General features: G+C 42.2%; 1 protein-coding gene across 1 annotated transcript in view; it reads right to left on the minus strand.

Annotated features, from left to right (window-relative positions):
• The window catches only part of LOC310774281 (transmembrane protein 131-like), a gene marked incomplete at its 5' end in the record, with an annotated part of 80,124 nt that overhangs the window by 45,577 nt on the left and 13,066 nt on the right, over positions 1 to 21,481 (minus strand). The window contains 5 exons of the mRNA XM_083634324.1: positions 63 to 143; positions 532 to 654; positions 781 to 897; positions 3,338 to 3,458; positions 9,248 to 9,316. Coding sequence (XP_083490450.1) covers positions 63 to 143; positions 532 to 654; positions 781 to 897; positions 3,338 to 3,458; positions 9,248 to 9,316 — 511 coding nt within the window. The remainder of the gene's footprint in view (positions 1 to 62; positions 144 to 531; positions 655 to 780; positions 898 to 3,337; positions 3,459 to 9,247; positions 9,317 to 21,481) is intronic.

Below are 21,481 nucleotides of genomic sequence, written 5' to 3' on the forward strand. Positions count from 1 at the left end.
AACGTCAGGGTGCAAGCTGATTGAGAAATAGCATGAGAAGTCCAAAGACTCACAGTACAGACCCATAGCTTCCGGCAGCCTCCCTGCAGGCCTGTAGGCAGCTCCAGATGCAGGTCGCCTCCACTGGAGTACATCTCCACCACCTGGTGAGAGCATCAGTACACAGCAGCTCTACACACGGTGTACTTGCAACAAGCTCCTTAACACACTCACCATATTATAGGCAAATCCAAGCCAAATGTGATTCGTTAAAGATTCGATCTGATCACTATTCTCTCAAATATTCTGTTCATATCAAAAGCCAAAAGAAATGTCTACCATTCATTATGAAGCTAATTCCACACACACACACACACACAGACACACACACACACACACACACACACACACACACACACATATACATATACCGGTACATATATCTATATACAGTATATAAACATATACAGTGTGTGGGTGTGTGTGTGTGTGTGTGTGTGTGTGTGTGTGTGTGTGTGTGTGTGTGAGCAGCTTGTTGGGGGGCAGTGTTACCTGCAGTGGTTCACTGTGTGGGTTGTGGATGTTGATAAGCGGTGAGAAGCTGCTGTTAACCGGCACCCGCGCGCCTATGAAGGGCCTCAGTCTGTACGGGTTGGGGATGCCAACGCCAAAAACCTGCAGCCAGATGGAAAACAGCACTGACTGATCCACTCCAAGCGTAATAATATCTACACTAGTGCTCATCAAATGTAACATGCATGGAAGAAGTATGTTCAAATATGTCAATACGTGCAGACCAACCTGATATGTAAACACTCCATGATGTGAGGTATTAATAAATAAAGTATTCTCTACGTTCCCCACTACTCGCGCCAAGAAGACCACATCAAACGACGTATTCCCTCCTGGCTGGATTATCTGTGAGGAAGAATCAGAATCAGAATCGGAATCACTTTTATTGCCACAGTATGCAGGATTACATACGAGGAATTGGTCTTATTGTCATTATGCAGCGTAGTGGTCATGTCAATATTCAGAGATGAAGAAATAGCAAAAACACTGAACAAAAAGACAATCACAACATTGCTTGGTATTAGTGCAGACGCTGAGAACATACAGTCACGAAAGGACACTAGCATGGATGCATCTCCACATACATGTAACAGTCCAGCCACCTGGTATCGGAAAATAACAACTACAAACTTCACAGCGAACAAGCAAAAAAGCTATCTGAAGATGCAGAGTATCATGGTGATAGCACAGCTCTTGGAGATTATTTTTTATTTCAGGATTTCATCAAATCATGGAAGATTTTAGGTGCTTTTCCGAAATTTGAAAGTGAGGATCCCATGTAAAGTGAAGAAATCAACACTCAAATTGGAATTTGAAGGCACGTTTAAATCACGTCATACGATGATGGAATGATTTAAAATTAATGTTACGCCTTACTTCATCTAAACGTTTTCAACACTGTTCCGATAAGTGACAAGTTCACTTTACTGAAGCCCTTTTCAGACAAAGCTCCCAGTAAATTACTGGGATAAGCGTTCAGGGACCGCTAGTGATTTTTACTATCATACATGCGCTACATACAGGGACATTCCCGTCTTGTGTCTATTCATACATGCCATGGCAATGCCGGGATAGATGCAGTGTTGCCGGATACAGCCGACGGTTTACAGCCAAAAGACTGTTCAAAAAACCGCCAAAACACACACAAAACCACCCAAGCAACTGCAGCTCTATGGAAACAAGCGACTGTCCACTCGCATAAACTCATTTTGCTCCTGCACAATGCAACCCCAAAGCAGCCGCCCCGAATGGTGGAAAACCGCCCAATCTGGCAACACCGGACAGATGGGGCAAGGTAGGGACAGTCACGGGACAGAGGAGGGACTCAGGGCTCTGAGGTGGGCAGATGTGGAGAGGTGTCACTCAGTCTCATTGCCTTTCATTCATTCAAGTTGCAGAGAGGGGGCGTAACCCTTTAGATGCCACTCCCAGCAATGATACTGTTGTTATTCATACGTCAGCCATGCAGGGATATTCCATGGGATGCCACTACAGCCCCATGGTGAAAGATTGGTGGTAGAGAATTCCCCTGGATATGGATCCCTGTATCCAGTCATACTGTACATGCTCCCATGCAGGGACTGCCACAGCACATCAGTGGGGAAAGGCCGCGTGTCTGAAAGGGGCTTATTATGAGCGCTGGGTTGGGTTCAGCACGGAACATTCTTTCACCGTCCTGTGAAAAGACAAGGCGGTTTACCTCCAGACACTGGCATCCGGCCAATGTTTGGTCTTATGGCTAAACTGGCCACTTAACTGGGAGGCCAGGTCTCGTGTCCACGCAGCAAAGAGGCAGTTGGTGAGATGAAAACACATCAGCACTAGTCCAGCTACTTTAATCACCAAGGAAAACGAATCCACGCCTATTGTTTTGGTGACAGTCATGCAAAGCATATTGACAACTGTAGCTCACCAGCATGGTTTGACGCACAGAACCGCTCATATAGATGGTTTTTAACTTGACAACATTAACATTCTAACTTGCCCCTAGCTTACTTCCTGTTGCGGTGTTTGCTAATAGAATAACTGACAGGAAATAAGCTAGGCTTCTAACTGTTCTCTAGCAACACATTTCTCAGAAAACTGTCTATAGAAGAGACAGGAGTTGTCACGGTGGTGCCACAATCACACCGGTGTTGTTTCCCTTCTCAACACCAGCCATAGCGGTTATACTGCCTGTCGCCACTAGAGGGTGGAAGTGCTCTCAACTTAACCCAGGCACTCCAGTTGTGTGATGCCGTCACCAAACACAAGGACATCCTTACACCCAACAATACATCATGAGAGAGAAACATTACAAAAAGTATATGTATGTGTATATATATATATATATTCAGAATTCACATATACACCCCCCAGAATCCACATATACACACATATATATATATATATATATATATATATATATATACATACACATATATATATATATATATATATATATATATTATATATATATACACATACATGCATACATACATACATACATATATATACATATATATATACATACATATATATATACATATATATATATATATATATACATATATATATATATATACATATATATACATATATACATATATATATATATATATATATATATATATATATATATATATATATATGTATATATACACACACACACACACACACGCACATTGAATTCAGCCGAATTGACCTCAAACATGATGACGAATGAACACAGGAAGTCAGAGCAGGCAGGGGGCTACAGTAGATGTAGAGGAGGAGGAGGGGGGGGGGTAGAGCAAAAAGTACCTACCCTGTTTTGAAAGAAGGACGCATGGAAATGTGCAGTTGTGGCTGATATGGATATTAAGCTTATTTCTTCTGAGCTGGGGTTGTGCAAATAAACTTTTTCCATTTTTGGCATGCCAACAGGCCTAGAGAGAGAGAGAGAGAGAGATTACAGACTGATTACTGACACAGATTAGGGGGCAAAAATGGCATTTCCTCTGTCCTAGAGCAGTGGTACAGCAGTCCCAAACCCAGGGTACGCGTACCCTAGGGGTACGTGGAGGTACTACAGGAGGGTACTTGAGAGAAAGGGGGAAAATGGAAAATTGTAAGAATAAATCACGAAAATGTTGCAACATCACGAAACATTAAAATAAGTCCGCTCAGGAGGCACTCATTACATTCTATAATTCTATAAAAGGTGGGGTATCATTCATTCGTTGCATCATAATGCTATCGTTTTCTCTTGTAGTTTTCTAAGCAAAATGTTGTCGTCGGGTAAAGGGAGGTACTTGGATTGAGAAATCAGGGAAAGGGGGTACTACTGAAGGCAAAATGCTGTGAGACCCACTGTCCTGATGAAGAGAGGGAACTGAGGATGTTATTGATCCTATCTGCCCCCCCCCCCCCCCCCCCCGGGCAGCACCTAACCACAATCTCACACAGTATTGATGACTCAAACCCATGAACACAAATCCATACCAGCATCACATTTTATGCAATGTTCTGCCTGATCTGAACATGTTCTGCCTGATCTGTCTGAAATGGATATGAGCGACTGGCAAAGGTGTTTTGCATCTAATGCAAACTTCAAATCCCGGGCAGAGGGCCTTTGCCACATGTCATCTCTCTCAGTGTCTCTTCCTCTCCTAATCTTCCCCGTCCATCTCTAGTGTAAAACGGTCATTAACAAAGGCACAAATACCAATATATACTGTGCATATGGTCCTTTGCTTTTCTACAATACTCAGTAGGTCAGACATTGTAAAATCTTGATAAAGGCACAGCTCTTTTACAGGGTTTTTTTTTTTTATGATGGGGAAAACCCAGCAGATAAATATAATCTATGCTAGACTGATAATGCCTATAGCGACGCCCACCTTCTGCACATGCTGCACGCTGCTCTTTGGTAGGCCTGGGTATTGGCAAGGAGGACCTCACGTTACATTGCAATATGATACATGCATTGACATGCATTGCAATACTAATAACTTAATTAATAATAATTGCATGGAAAATTAAAAATACAGCTGAAAATGCAACTTGCTGTGTGTCCCACCTGGGTAGTCTAATACAGCCATTCACAAAGACTGGGTCGACTTTATTTGGGTCGCCGGATACATTTGCAGAATTTCTTCCATAGGCTTTTATTTAAAATCTATATCTTAAATATCGGTTTGTTTTACTGATGAGAAAGAAATCAGAGCCTGTTAACCTTAAATGCACTTATTTGGTCTCATTTATAAAGTTAAAATGTTTAAAACTTTAATGTTTAAATCTGTACTGATGAGTGGAAATAAAAACAAAGAGACAGCCTGTTAACTCCCCCTAAATGCATTTAATTGGTCTCCTCCATAAAGTATTTAACATGTGTATATTTTCAATAACGTCCATAACATGAAGTTGTGATTTATCAAACATATATCTCTTCAAATTGGCTGGTTTATGTGGTAGAAATCATGAATTATCTATGCCAGTAGAACATATTTCATGGATTCTGTCTGTGGGAAAGAATGTGGTTTATTGCTGAGATAAGCACTAAGAAACTTCTGGATGTTCCCAGAGATGTATCAAAAAAATGTCCCTCGTGCATCTATCATTGTAACCTTTTTCAATAAGAACTCGATTGTTTTCATTCTATGACTAGCAAAATGCTATCTGACCTCGCACGTCAGCAATGTTCCAGTATAAAGACATGAAACAGAATGATGCTTTTCTGCTCTCATCATTTTAATGGAGAGATTTGTGCCATTGTTCAAACAATTAAATACAATAAGAAAGACCACTCTTTTCTCAAGTCTGTTTTATCAAAGACAGTCTGCCATCACAGTTGACCTATTCAACATAATACACGGCTGGTTACGTAATGATTTACCAAGTCGCTGCGGTGCCGTAATGCCGCTGCACCGATGCAATGCACGTTCATGTTTACAACAGGACAGCTGAGCTCGACATGTCATGAGAGAGCAGCGGGCTTGGATAGGCTAATACTACTATAGCACACAGCCAGGCGAATGAAGACTACAAAACAAATAACGTTAGCGTTACAGATCCTGACCAACAACGTGTGTGTGTGGAATTTAACTAGCTGGCAGGAAACTGACACAATTACTGGCGGATAACGTTAGTATTCGTGTGGGCTCTGTTTTGAAACCTAACATTACGTTAAGGAGAGATAGAAACACAGCAGCAGCCTATGCAATCGAGCAACTTCCTGGAAACAGGCGAGTTGAATTCACAGTTGAAGACTTGTAACATTGCTCACATTGGGTTGAAAACAGGAAAGAACGTGAAGTGTCTTCTTTATCTTAACATTTTCACAACACCACGACAGGCTTCTGCTCATCCTCCCCTCCCTCTCCGATCTACCGCTTCTCTGAACTGCGCTTGTTTAACACCGTCCGCGCGTCACGGCTGAGTGGAGTTGGCCATTTTTATTATTAAATCTGCAAAGATTCTAATTCGAACAGGTAATTAATCATCCCGATTGTCCGATGTAGAAGGCCCAGAGGTCGATGCCATCATCCATCGTGCCAATAAGCTGATGTGGAAATGGCAGTAAAAAGGGCGAGGAACATTAATTTATTCACAAATTCGCTCTTCTCATGATTTATAAATAAGGAGTGTTGTGAATTGGCTTTGTCATTTTTTTTAAGTAGGCCCCCCAGAAAAAAAAAGTTTGGCAAACACTGATCTAAAACATTGCATTATATTTAGAACTCTGCAGACAACACTGATCTAATACATCGCATTATATTTATAACTCCGCAGACAACACTGATCTGCTACATCGCATTATATTTATAACTCAGCAGACAAATTGAGTCAAAACTATTTCATTCAGAATTTCCAGTTTTAGATCAGGATGATTGTCAAAAAAGAAAGAAAGGAAAAAGGAACAGAAAAGGAAAAGAAATTGATTTCTCTCCCATGGTGATTAAATCTCCTGAAGAATCTCTGAGCTCATGTTTTATTTTGGTCTGGTGATGCATTGCCAGGCTAGAAATCCCCCATACCAATGATTTGATGTATTATATAAAGCTATGTAAACTATAAACAATATAGAAACTGTATAAAAAAAGTTTGTGTAAATGTGTGCGCATTGGGTAGGCGTTGGTTGGATGCACTAAGCTCCAGCATAAAGTTTTTTTAGGTTTAGGTTTTTTTTTAAACGTGATTTTGTTTGTTATGTATCGATGAGGGTCTGGTAACTCGATACAGTATCACAGGGTGAAATCTTGCAATACTAGGCTGTATTGATTTGTTTGCACAGGCCTAGTCTTTGTTGGGCTCAAAAGGTAACGATGATTGAATGTATGAGGTGCTGCCTGCCTGCTGCCTGGATGCAAATAGCCTCAGTATGGCCGGGGATTAAAATAGATGCACAAGTTTGCATGGCAGGTAAATGAGGCACTGAGCATGGGTCAGTGCGGCTGACCAATCTCAATCAGTTCCAAGTAGGGATGCACCGATATGAACTTTTTGGCCAATACCGATAACCGATATTTACCAATGCCGTCAATAGTATCTGTATAGAAACCACTTTCTATGATAGTCAAATTTGGCGCATATTGAAAAACCCATGTAAACACGGAATTTGAAAAAGTTGTGCATTTCTTTATTTCCAAAACATTTGAAAAAGCCCATAAATCATAGATTTACCGCTTTTTTTCTCTTAATATGAAGACTTTGGCCGATACCAATAACCGATATGAACATTGCTGTTATTTAGCTCATCGGACCGATACGATATATTAATAAAAATAGTCCTGGGTATCACCACTGATTTCCCAATTTGATACAATCCACAAGGTCCCGATTGGATTGGATTTACGATATGATATCGATATTTCAGTTACAATACCAATTTTGCTTGGATATGAAAGAAATTCTCAAAGAACTAATGCTGTAAATTGTGGAAGCAGGAACCCAGGTCAATGGTTCTCAAATGGGGGTCCGGGGACCCCCCGTGGCACTTTGCCACGAAAAGTTTTCAGGAAAATAAAAATAAACACTTTTTTTTTTTGCAAAAGCTTCATAGTTCAATGAAAATATGTTATGCTTTATATTTAAAATTGTTCATGGATTACATTCTAATCTAACAAACCTATCAATTTAAAAGTCAAGCACGTTACTGTGGAAACAATTAAGCTTAGCCCAAAATCACAAATCAGAATGGGGGGGTCCCCGGTATATGTTCTATCTTGTAAGGGGTCCTTGGCTGAAAAACATTTGAGAACCTCTAACCTGCTGCATTATAAAAAATATTAATGTTTACAGATGTTTACAAGATCTTGTTGTGCTAAGAACCAAACCACGCGAGTCTAACAGGGTAAAAAGCTGCAAGCATCCATGGGAAAAGGCATTATAAGATATAAATTGGGAGTTATGAATCAATATCATTGGACTGGAAAACCATGAGCCCAGTGCATTGTGGGAAGTGGAGGATTTCTGCCTCCTGCAACCGCCCCTCCCCTCCCCCCCCCCCCCACCCCACAGAATGGGTTTTGTTTGATTTCTCTGTGTAGAAACGACCAATTTTAAAAATTTCAACGGATTTCAACTCCATAGGTGCGTGACATTTAATAGATCTTCATATTCACCATGGTAAAGCCATCCTTTAAGGCTCCACGGGAGGGGTCTAAGGAGCTTCTTAGCGCTAAGAAGCTTTTGGGAAACCCGGCCAAGGCCGTTTTCAACAAACATGATTAGTGACATCACAAATATTGGAGCCAATCCCTGTCCAGTATTCAGCAGTTAAAGCCCTTGTTTGTATGCTGCGATTGGCTAATAATGGATAGTTATGTTCTAGAATCTAGATCACCCTGATTGGTTGCTATGGATTTTTAAATGACGGAGGAGGAGTGGAAGTCATTTTAAGGATTTCAACAAGATAATATAACCTTTTTGTGGGGGGGGAAACAATTTTATAAACATCTTAAAACATGACTTTAGGGCAGTGTTTCTCAACTGGTGGGTCACGACTAGGGGTGCACCGATCGATCGGCAAGCAATCTGTATCGGCCGATTTTGACCTCAAATATGCTATTTCGGCTGATTGTCGATATTTTTATATATATATATATAAAAAAAAAAAAAAAAAAAGCCCTATCACTAATCAGGCTTTCCAACGATATAAAATACAATGCCAATTGGTATTATTAAAGGTGAGAAATAATCGACCGAAATAACGTTTCCAAACTTTTTTTGAGGAGTTTATATATCGGTGATCGGTGATCGGTAATCGGTGATCGGTCGATGATCGGTTGGGCGGATATTTCCCATAGGCGATCGGCAATCGGTGATCGGTGGCAAAAAAACGTGATCGGTGCACCGCTAGTCACGACCCAAAAGTGGGTCACGGGCCCGTTTTGAGTGGAGCGCGGATGTGTGCATGAGAGAAAAAAAGTTCTTCTACTCCTGGAGGACAGTGATGTCTTTCAGAGGTTGTAGCAGGATCATTTTTAAAGCCAGAGTGAAGATACTGGCACCATATGAAACTAGAGGACCTAAGGCATCCATTGATACCAACATGTTGTGTGGAGGGAGGCTAAATGAGGCTCCAAAATAGGCTCAAATTATTAATTATTCGATTAATTATAATTTGAGATGCGACTTAATGACTAAGGTAAAATGCGGGTGGTGAATGAGGCTAGGCCAGTTGAGAAGCACTGCTTTAGGGGGTCTTGTGCAAAGTGACAGAGGTTTTACTCACTGTTCTAGGAAGTCCAGCAGTGCCGGCTCAAAGCGGATGGGCCGGCTGTTCCCCCGCTGGACAGGCAAGCTAGGGGGCGACAGAGATCAATGTCAGCAACAACACTCCATTGTACTGTCACACACACACACACAACACACACACATCAGGCGGAAAGGCTGGGCGCACAGGAGGAAGTGTGTAACTGTGTGTGTGGGGGGGTTAGGTGTATGCCACAGTAACAGGAAACCTGTTAAACCTGCTCTGGGCAGCGACAGGTTAAGCCTCCCCTGAACACATGTCATTATCCTTAATCTGTACTTTACTATTGCCTAATCAGCCACATCTATGAGGCCATTTACACCTGGCATTAACATGCGTTTTCTGCCATCAGATTGCAATCAGATTGTATTTTATCACTTCAGCCTGATTCCATTTACACCTGGCACTAACATGCGTTTTGGGTGAACAGATTGCAATCCGATTGCTCTCCAGCTCGAACGTCATCACGCGCGCGCTCCCTGAACGTGTGCATGCATGTTTGCATACATGCACAGGGAAATAGAGGTTATTGTTAAGCTCAAATGCGCAGTGAATGTCCCCTTCACCTGGACAAAACGATGGCCGATCACGCAGCACTGCATCTATTTATTTATAAAAAGGACACGTTGCTCTGCCCCTGCCACTTTTCTTGTTCTTGTCCTTGGCCTGTCTGTAAGCCGTGTTTCCATTACTAAATATCGCAATAAAAATCGGGTAATGCAAACACGTAAATTTCGAAAAACCTCCCAAATATTGCAAAAAGCTTTTGCGCTCTCATGAGGTAGTTTTTCAGACGTGTCGATATAGCAGTTTTCTCTGTAGGTTCTTCTCCCATGGAGCTGGGAGACACTGGGTCCGTGACACACACACATTGCCTACATACGTTTTCCGTGCATGTCATTGGCTGTAACCACCTGTGTTGCGTTCAGGTAACATCCTAAATTACAATGTTATACAATTGAGAGCATAATTTATCTTTTATATGAAAGGAAAATGAGGGGGAAAGGGTTCGAACCCTTTCTCCCTCATTTTCCTTTCATTTTCCACTCCTTTTCCAAAGGAGAAGTGTTGATATAAAAGAGAAATTATGCTCTCAATTGTATAATATTGTAATTTAGGATGTTACCTGAACGCAACACAGGTGGTTACAGCCGTGGCAAAACCTCCGAGATGAGGGCACACACCGGTGCGGTGCTGCCAGGGAATTGCGTTCAGGACAGGTGTGCGCGCCGTCACCGACTTCCGAAGATTATGTATTTCCATATGGTAGTTGCTGAATGCGTTTTGAGAGGACGCATTGCATTTACACTTGTGTTAAATGTTGTCATAATGCGTCCCTGACCACCTCCGGAGGTGGTTTGGCCGATCAGATTGCAATCCTTCTTCAATGCGTTTTGGGGGTGTTTACACCTGTACTTTCAAGTGATAAAATACAATCGGATTGCAATCTGATGGCAGAAAACGCATGTTAATGCCAGGTGTAAATGGCCTCAAAGAGTGTTAGAGACCAGAGAGTCCTGGTGACTAGTTTGCATCCCTGGAGGAAGCATGTGCTAGTCTACAACTCTCCCATCATTGGCAGAGCGGTTGCTATTGAACAAACACATTGATAATCATGATTAGTCTATAACTATAAGTCTCAAAGTTCAAGAGTTGAACATTGTGCACAGCCGTTACATACATATCCGGGTTCTTTCTGTCTGATCTCTTTATTTTTAGACAAATTAACAACTTCATAAATATGTAAATGACAAAGTACAGGTGGCGTATGCTAAACACCAGACACACAGCATTCCAGCAATGTCGCCAAGACACGGAAACGGGAACAAATCCTCGTTCAGTACCAATCAATGACACCCATCACATAGTGGCGAGACAGAAGGATAGATCTTATGCAGTGGTGCCCAATTTGGGGCCCGCGGGCCAAGTTTGGCCCGCGCTCTGTTTGTTTTGGCCCGCCACGGATTTTGGGGGGATTTTTTTTTTTTTTTAATTTTTCCCCCCGATTTTTTTTTATCCAGAATGCAACTCGGGCAAGTTATCAGATATCTGCACTGATTGCAAAGGGTGGACACGCTTTTTCATGTGGTGACTTTGTGAAACAGTGTCTGAATGTGGCTGCGGATATACTGTGTTCACTCCTGAGATTGCATCCCTGCAAATTGTCATGGCAAATTGTTTACAAAAGATGGACAATAAAGCTGATTTTCAAAGTACCTTGAGGATTTTTCAAGTTGTGAATTAAGTCAAATTTCTCTCTTGATTACAAAGGTGGAAAATACAACTGTTTTTAACTGGGTGTTTACTGATTAAATGTTTAAGCTCCCCACAAATGCAGATGTTTTTTTAAATATATATAACCTATTGCAAATTATTACAATTACCAAACAGATAAAAAGTAGATTATTATATTGAAATGTTATTTTAGATTTAGAATGTTAATTTTCTATAAAACACAATACATTTTAATGTAATTCCACAACGTTTATTTTTGGCCCTCGGCCCTCCACCCAGATTGAGTTTTGGCCCTTCATAGGAAAAAATTTGGGCACCCCTGATCTTATGCTATCTATCTTATGCTATCTATGCTTGGAATAATGAAGACGGTGAGCTACTTTAAATGTAATCAGCTGGTGTCTGCTATTGAGACTGTAGTTATTGATATTCAAATTGGCATGTGAGTGACGGCCGGCTACTATTTTCATCCAGCAGGACATTGTATGCACTAGCGGAAAAAAACCCCGGAGAACTAGTCTGCACACAACTACTTTCAAGTTGAAGCACTACAGTGTTTTTCTAGCCTGATATTGAGACTGAATCGTCAACTCATAAACTCACTTCCTCTTCTAGAACAATACAAGATCAAGAACAAGAGGAAACAACAAGAAAGAAAGAACAAGAATACAAGAACAACCAAACTGTGGAGTGGGTGTGGCTTCGAAGGTCTGGAGCCAAGCTAGTGTTTTTCAGCAGCAAACCCATCAGAACTGGACAAAAACAGGGTCAAATGTGGAACTAAGACTAAGGTGAATGCCCCAGCACCGTCTACTTGGAGTTCCATAGATCAACATGAGTAGACATTTCTGTGTCCAAACCCTCGGGGAATGGAGATCATTTGGGACGATCACGTGTGATGATCCCTGCGCTTCACACCAAAGCTTATCCAGGAGGACGTGCCGGTGACATCACGACTCTGTATGTTTTCTCCTGAATTGATTCCCTAAACAAACATTCACAGGAACGGAACGTTCTTTTATTACCTCTGCCAACAGAGTTGGCTGGGACGTTATGTTGTCCGTTTTCTGTCCGTTTGTCCGCAGGATATCTCAGAAAGTTATGAACGGATTTGCCGAAATTTGGCAAAACAAGGGCAACTTGGGCCCAGGACCACGTGCGTCCTGTCCTGTAGCAACCAGGACCACGTGCGTCCTGTAGCAACCAGGACCACGTGCGTCCTGTAGCAACCAGGACCACGTGCGTCCTGTAGCAACCAGGACCACGTGCGTCCTGTAGCAACCAGGACCACGTGCGTCCTGTAGCAACCGGGACCACGTGCGTCCTGTAGCAACCAGGACCACGTACCTCATGTAGCAACCAGGACCACGTGCCTCATGTAGCAACCAGGACCACGTGCCTCATGTAGCAACCAGGACCACGTGCGTCCTGTAGCAACCAGGACCACGTGCGTCATGTAGCAACCAGGACCACATGCGTCCTGTAGCAACCAGGACCACGTGCGTCATGTAGCAACCAGGACCACGTGCGTCATGTAGCAACCAGGACCACGTGCGTCCTGTAGCAACCAGGACCACGTGCGTCCTGTAGCAACCAGGACCACGTGCGTCATGTAGCAACCAGGACCACGTGCCTCATGTAGCAACAAGGACCACGTGCGTCCTGTAGCAACCAGGACCACCCCCAAAACAAAAGGCCTTCTCTTGACCACGTGCTGCTGCGCACGTGGTAAAAAGACAGTCATGAGCCAACTCAGAACTGATTAACTTCCACACCGACGGGCCAAAACGGGGCGTGGCAATGAGCTTAGCCAATCACAAAAAGGCACCTAAGTTCAAAACAGATTCATGCAAGACCACAAAACTTTGTAGAAAGGTCGGCGGAGGTATGCACTCTACCGAGCGCCCTCTAGTTAATATACTGCCTTTCCTCACCGAGTACCAATTAAAATACCAATACCAGTAGTACCAATTAATCGTGTCATGCTGCCGGTTGGAATTACTGCATTAGGATGGAAGGGGAGGAATATTATTGTTGGTCGGGAGAGACCATAGAACATTTCACTCGGACCAAAACTTAAAAAAAAACATCGAAACAATATTTTTCTTTAAATCCGCATTTTTTTTCCGTTTTGGTCCGAGTGCAATGTTGTGGTGTCTCCTGTTTCTAGTAAGTAAAACTATTTTTATAAGCATTTTACGAAATGTCTATGGGAAAATAAATGGCTGATGAAAATCTCTGGTACAGTGCTGAAGCAGGAAGTGACGTTATTGCAGGGAAATAGCACGTAAAGGTTTAACGCCCCCCAACTCTGCAACTTGAATTGAGTCAATTTGAAAAAAACAAACAATGGGACAGTCCTGACACGTCTCCACGGCAGACCACCACCAGAGTAGGGCTGGGCGATATGGACAAAATCAAATCACAATATTTTTTCAATGTCTTTTTAAGTTTTGGTCCGAGGGAAATGTTCTATGCTCTCTCCCGATTCTAAATAATAGTTGAACCGTTTGGTTTGCTGAAGTAAAACTATTATTATAAGCATTTGTTTACAAAATGTCTATGGGAAAATAAATGGCTGATGAACATCTCTGGTACAGTGCTGAAGCAGGAAGTTCACTTTGCCTCTCTATGTTCCTGCTGTCATTCAAGCATCAGCCGTGCGCAGGGATATTCCCTGGAGTGTTCCGGCTGAGACGCAGAGCAGAAACTCCACCGTTAAGTCTCAGGACCCATCACAACAGAACTCAATTTCTAAAAGCGCAAAGTAGGCTCCGGAATGAATAACAAAATGCTACAAAATAAATATAAATAAAATAGCCAGGCTCTTCCTAGAGTTTGTTGTTGTTGACTTGTCACATAATTCTTCACACAGCAGCAGCCCCTCACTGCATGAGCGTCTGTGACACAGCGAACATAATCACACCGCTGGCTTGTGGCAAAGCTGCTTCCTCTGCCGCTTCACCGGCCTTCTTTACGTCGTCGTGTCGACGCTTTCTGACTCAACCTCACCGACTATCCGAGGTGTGTGGAGAAAGGCAGAAAGGTCTAAAGAGGTCAAGACAACAGCAACACTCGTCACGTAAAAAACAACTTTATTATTATTAGACCTATTCTTTTAAAGAACAACTTTATTATTATTAGACTTATTCTTTTCGGCTGGTTTCTTCATCAGGGTCATAATGAAACACATTACAAACAACGTTCAAATAGGGTAGGGGGGGAAAAAAAATCTAACCGGTACACCGATATAAAAAGACAACCAATCATATACATCCACACACGTATGAATCAGCCAATGGGGTGCCTACAACACAGGTTGAGTATATGAATATTCATGTTGCTGCTATTGGCCAATCATAGTCCCAGACTGGCAGAGAGGCAAGGGGAGGGGCCAATAAGGGGTGTGGGTGACAGCATATTGGGTCATGAAGTGGAGAAGTGCAACTAAGGGCTGGTTAGTTGCATTTGCACTTCGAGTTTGTACCAAAATGTGCCTATTTGACATGGCCGGCTTTGGAAAGACACGCCGTTTGTAATGTGTCTCACTATGACCCTGATGAAGGCCACAAGCAGAAACACGGTCGGTCTAATAATAGAGTTGTTCTTCGTACCAAGTGGTTCTCAAAGTGGGGTCCGGGGGAACCCTAGGGGGTTTCATGAGGGGGTTCAAGGGGGTCCCCAGTCAAAAGGGGAATCATTTATTTTCACTATAATTCCATACATAAGTGACACAATGACTGAATGTCCCGGTATTTTAATTTTGGTCATTGGTTTACATTCAATGTAATGTAATGGGTTTCATACACTTTCTGTAATAAAACGTCTGAAGGCAAAAATCTTATCAGATGGGGCGGGACCCTGGGAGAAAATCTGATCAAATGGGGGGGTCCATGGTGTAATTTGGGTCAGTTTAGGGGTCCTTGATGTGGAAAAAGTGTGAGGACCACGGCTTTATACTACAAGACGTCTTTACATTGCATCTTGTGGTGAACTCTGTGCCGTTGTCTCCCCGTTTCGTTAAGTGGACGGACATACCATAGTTTGATTTTTATGCGGTGTGATCAGAGTCACACGATGATTGTCAAGATATTTGACCTCTTCCTTATAATAAGCTTGTTAAAAAAAACAAAAAAAACACTTCAGAGATATTTTGTGTAGATCGTTGCCGAGAAATGTCATTCGAATCCGTTGGGTATCACCAGAAAATGTGGACAAAGTCAAGGGGGTTCAACTTCAAATGACGGGACTTTATTGCAATATGGGACAACGTATTTGACTGAAGTGAATGCATTTCTCGAGCAGTTCCTGAGAAAATGCACGTTGACTGGAAGTCATGCCTTCAATGGTAGACGTTGATCTTGTAGTCTGATCAGACTACAAGAAGACATCTTCATTAATAGGCATATTATGATGCGTTGCAGTATTGCATCAGCTAAAGTCAAGTGGCAGTGTGTCGTGCAGACCGTGTGTGGAGGTTGTAGCAGAGGGGGTGGAGAGGTGTGAAGTAGCCTAACCTTCTATCTGGAGGAAACGGGGGCTCGATGAGTGTTGCAACCAAACAACAAGCAAACCACAAGCCATTTCCTGTTTGAGACGTACAAAAACACTCTGTTCTGCATACAGAGTGATGGCAGCCATGATGACACTTCTACCATCAAAGATCACATCTGCTGCACGTCAAGCCGTCAGTGGGGTGTTAATTATGCCGAACAAATGCACACATGCAACACTTTTGTTTCGGGCTCTCGTTTTTCACGAGTTGAAATAAAAGATCTTTTTTTCTCTATGCACACAAAATACTTATTTCTCTCAAATATTGGCGGCAACTTATTCCTTCAATGTCAGACCCTTTTCGCAGCAGCCATTTTGTGTCTCAAAGGCAGGGTAAACACACGGGTGTAACCAAAAACATGAATGGATTTCCAACTTCCATTCCGTTTAGTGTCCCAGTGCATTAATGTTTTGGTTGCACCTGTGTTCAACCCTGCCTTTGAGACACAAAATGTCTGCTGTGAAAAGGGTCTATTCCTTCAACTGTTAGCAAGTGCTACTTGTTCATTTTTAAAGGTCTTAGCTGATGAAGACGTGATGGACAGTTGATCGCACTACCGTTTACAAAATAAAATGTACTACTGTAAGTCACTATGGATAAAAGTGTCTGCTAAATGACATATAATGTAAAGTGATATTGTTCACAAATGTGTTGAAATACGTGTTCGTGAGCACATGCTTCACCAAGAGGATCCAGCCACCTGACAGGTGTGGAGCATCAAGACGCTGATTTATTAAACAGCATAATTATTAACCAGGTGTGCCCTGGCTTTCTGACCTGATTAAACAGCATGATTATTAACCAGGTGTGCCCTGGCTTTCTGACCTGATTAAACAGCATGATTATTAACCAGGTGTGCCCTGGCTTTCTGACCTGATTAAACAGCATGATTATTAACCAGGTGTGACCTGGCTTTCTGACCTGATTAAACAGCATGATTATTAACCAGGTGTGCCCTGGCTTTCTGACCTGATTAAACAGCATGATTATTAACCAGGTGTGCCCTGGCTTTCTGACCTGATTAAACAGCATGGTTATTAACCAGGTGTGCCCTGGCTTTCTGACCCGATTAAACAGCATGATAATTAACCAGGTGTGCCCTGGCTTTCTGACCTGATTAAACAGCATGATTATTAACCAGGTGTGCCCTGGCTTTCTGACCTGATTAAACAGCATGGTTATTAACCAGGTGTGCCCTGGCTTTCTGACCTGATTAAACAGCATGATTATTAACCAGGTGTGCCCTGGCTTTCTGACCTGATTAAACAGCATGATTATTAACCAGGTGTGCCCTGGCTTTCTGACCTGATTAAACAGCATGATTATTAACCAGGTGTGCCCTGGCTTTCTGACCTGATTAAACAGCATGGTTATTAACCAGGTGTGCCCTGGCTTTCTGACCTGATTAAACAGCATGGTTATTAACCAGGTGTGCCCTGGCTTTCTGACCCGATTAAACAGCATGATAATTAACCAGGTGTGCCCTGGCTTTCTGACCTGATTAAACAGCATGATTATTAACCAGGTGTGCCCTGGCTTTCTGACCTGATTAAACAGCATGGTTATTAACCAGGTGTGCCCTGGCTTTCTGACCTGATTAAACAGCATGATTATTAACCAGGTGTGCCCTGGCTTTCTCACCTGATTAAACAGCATGATTATTAACCAGGTATGCCCTGGCTTTCTGACACTTTGTGCAAAAAGTATTTTTCTGCAAACCAACTGTGGCATCAGCTGTCCGCGCGGCTGGTCTGAGACCAGCTGGGAGGTGAAGAAGCCGGATGCAGCGGTTGGCATGGCTACGTGGTCTGTGGTTGTGAGGCGGGTTGCGTGCACTGCCAAATTCTCAGAAACGACATTGGAGACGGCTTAACTGACATTGAACATTCAAGTCACCGGCCGCAGCTCTGGCGGACATTTCTGCAGTCAGCACGCCAACTGCACGCCCCCTCAAAACGTGTGACAGATCTGTCTCACTGTGTTGTGTGATCAAAATGCACATTTTTAGAGTGGCCTTTTATTGTGACTCGTGAGCAGTGTTGGGCAAGTTACTTCCAAGAAGTACCGTAATATACTACTACTAGTTACTTTCATTTGAAAGTAATACATTACTTTTGCAATAGTTACTGTCTGTGTAGAGTAACTCGTTACTTATTACACTACTTTTGCATTTTTCCCAGCAATTTTTTTTTAAACCGTCTTGAAGTCAGTGTAAACCGTCCAAAATTCTAAATGTTATCCTTTTCCTTTGTTATTGTCATCTATAGTGGTTATTTGCATAAAAACACCCAATTTGATTAGGAATTGTATCTTTATTTAACCCATTGATACCTGATGCAGCATTTGTGTGTATATCCCTCATTTGTGTGTGTATCCCTTTAAAGGGATAAACACACAAATGCTGCATCAGGTATCAATGGGTTAAATGGGCTTTGATTTTAAATTGTTTTCACTCAATTTGTAACTTGTGTTATTTGACAAAGTAAATGGTATAATATTACTTAAATCCTATTGGTAATAATAAGTTTTATTACTGAGTTACTGCTAAAAGTAATATATTAAGCGCCCGGCATGGTTCTGCGCAGCCTCGACTCGGAGCCTTGCCGCCGACAAGCGGCAACAGCGAGACTGTGCATACTCAAACGTAACTCGTCCAAAACACGTCCAAAACGTTATCGTGTCGTTTACCAAGAACTTGCAATCATGTCGGTGGGGGGACATTTTATTGTCCCTCCATTTCAAAACTCATTCCTGTGAGCCTGCAGAAGGCTTTGCTAGATGAGGGACAAGCACTGTTAAATGAGGAAATGGCATTTCCTCATTCCTCACAGCAAGGAGTTGATGCCGCGGAGTCACATTTTCGAGGAGCTGCACGCCCCCTACGCCGAGCTGTGCCGAGGGGACGCCCCTCTGCGGCGCAGACCCTCGGTGCAGTCAGCGCCGTCGATTTCACTCGAGCATAATTTGCGCTTTACATGCAATTAGGGATGTCAACGGTTAACCGTTAATCGATTAACCGTCGCTAACGTCGTTGTTCGGTTATTGCTGTCGGTCTATCAGTTAATATTAATTTTTTTTTTTTTTTTTTTTTTGGTCTATTTACGGTACTCAATGAGCTCATGCCCAAACAAGGCGTGTCTATTTAGATGCTGAAATGTTAATGCTTTTTGTGTTACAAATTCTAACACAAAAAGAATTTGTGTTGAAATGTTGATGCTTTTTGTTAATGCTTGTTAATGCTTTTTGTGTTAGAAATTCTAACACAAAAAGCATTAACATTTCAGCATCTAAATTGACACGCCTTGTTTGGGCATGAGTTCATTGAGTAAATAGACAAAAAAAAAAAAAAAAAAAAAAAAAAAAATATATATATTAAAAAATTATGAATTAACCGATAGGTTAATCGATTATTAGCGTCGGTTAATCGAAAGTGAAATTAACCGAAAATTGACATCCCTACATGCAATATACTACTTTTGTAACGAGTTACCCCCAACACTGCTCGTGAGCAGCCCAAAGCACAACCTGTGCAATAATCATGTTGTTTAATCAGCATTTGCATATGGCACACCTGTCAGGTGGATATGTCACACCTGTCAGGAGGATATGTCACACCTGTCAGGTGGGTGGATTATCTTGGCTAAGAAAAAGTGCTCACTAACACGGATTTCAACACATCTGTGAAGCAAATTTGAAAGAAATAAGCCTTTTGTGTGCTTAGAAGAGTTTGATATTTCATGTCAACTCGGGGAGTCCAGGAGTGTAGTGGTAGATTCCCTGCCTACCAACTCGAGGGTCGCAGGTTTGCGCCCCCGTGTTACCTCCGGCTTGGTCGGGCGTCCATACAGGCACGAGTGGCTGGTGTCTGTGGGTGGGAAGCCGGTATGAGGGTATGTGTCCTGGTCGCTGCACTAGCGCCTCCTCTGGTCGGTCGGGGCGCCTGTTTCGGGGCTGAAGGGAACTGGTGGGAATAGCGTGATCCTCCCACGTGCTACGTCCTGCCGGTGAAGCTTCCCGCTGTCAGTGTCAGGTGAAAAGAATCAGCTGGCAACTGCACATGTATCGGAGGAAGCACGTGCGTGTCTACGGCTCTGAGGGAGATTGTGTGAATGACATGATCTCGGAGGCTTTGGTAAGCATCTTTGAATTATGACAGACGTGAAATGTACCAATAACAAAAGCTAGCATGCAGAGTTCAGGCAAATTAGGCTATTCAGGTGGCGGAGGGGAATCTATTCACTAGGACTGTGCGGTGGTATATCGACTTTTTACGGGATATCAATAGATTTTCACACAAGACACATAGCTACGGTGAGACAATAGCGCTTATATCGCTTGATGTCCTTTGATGTTGCGTTTAAATACAGAACGCGTTATAAGTGTTTGTGTTTGCGTGGCTGCTCTTGCTCCTCTCATACTCTCTGAGCAAACGCCCTCCTGTACCAGCACCTTTTTATTTAAAATAGGTGATTTTATTTGGATATATCTATTTATTTACATGTTAATCGATATATTGTGGAGTGCCGCTGTATATTTTAAAACAGGGTCTTTACATTTTATTTTTGATCAATATTAGTTTTGATAAAAGCACTTGTTGTGACATCTGACATCCTTTTTGACTTACAACTGAACATCCCACTTTGTAGAAAATACTGAGATATATACAAAAATAGCCAGATATGACTTTTTGGTCCATATCGCCGCGAGCCCTACTATTGAATCAGCCCATGAAGCTGAAGCAGTAACATGCTTATCAGAGCCACTAATAAGCATAGAAGGCCGGGGCAATGAACATTAACCTTATTATCACATAACTGCCAACAGTGTTACTAGATAGCTTTACTAAAAATACATCTACCCAGATCCACCACAGACATTAGTGAGTCAAGTAACTTGCTTTGAGTTTTCCAGTGAAAAGACACGAGGATTATGAGGGAACTAGTGGATTTTATTCTGAAAACAACCGATATGAATATGGTATTAATGTGTTGTCATTGTTGACACTTAACCATGGCTATACAAAGCAGAGAAAGCTAAAACACACTGATGCCAAGTTAAAGCTCGTGTTATACTCGTCGTTTCATTCACAAAGCTTTTCCAGTAACGTTACTCACAAAACACAACTTTTACTTTCTATATGAATATGAAATAGGAGTGGTGCATTGTGGGGTAGTTTTACTTTTGGTTATTAAATCATCCCTGTTTCAGTCACAGTTATGGATGTAATCCAGGTTGGATTTCTCAATATTTGTGAAATACTTCTATAAATAATTATTTGCATTTTAGAGCACAATTTGTCAAAAAAAAAAAAAAAAATGATTCTACTTGCCACAAAGCTGTCACAGTGGTTAAAGACAAGTAATGAATCCTATTGGATTTAAATAGAATTGAGAGCACTCCAGTATAGGGCACAGGGCATTGTC

This window comes from Poromitra crassiceps (genome assembly GCF_964638095.1).
Source record: "Poromitra crassiceps genome assembly, chromosome: 3".
Classification (NCBI taxonomy): domain Eukaryota; kingdom Metazoa; phylum Chordata; class Actinopteri; order Beryciformes; family Melamphaidae; genus Poromitra; species Poromitra crassiceps.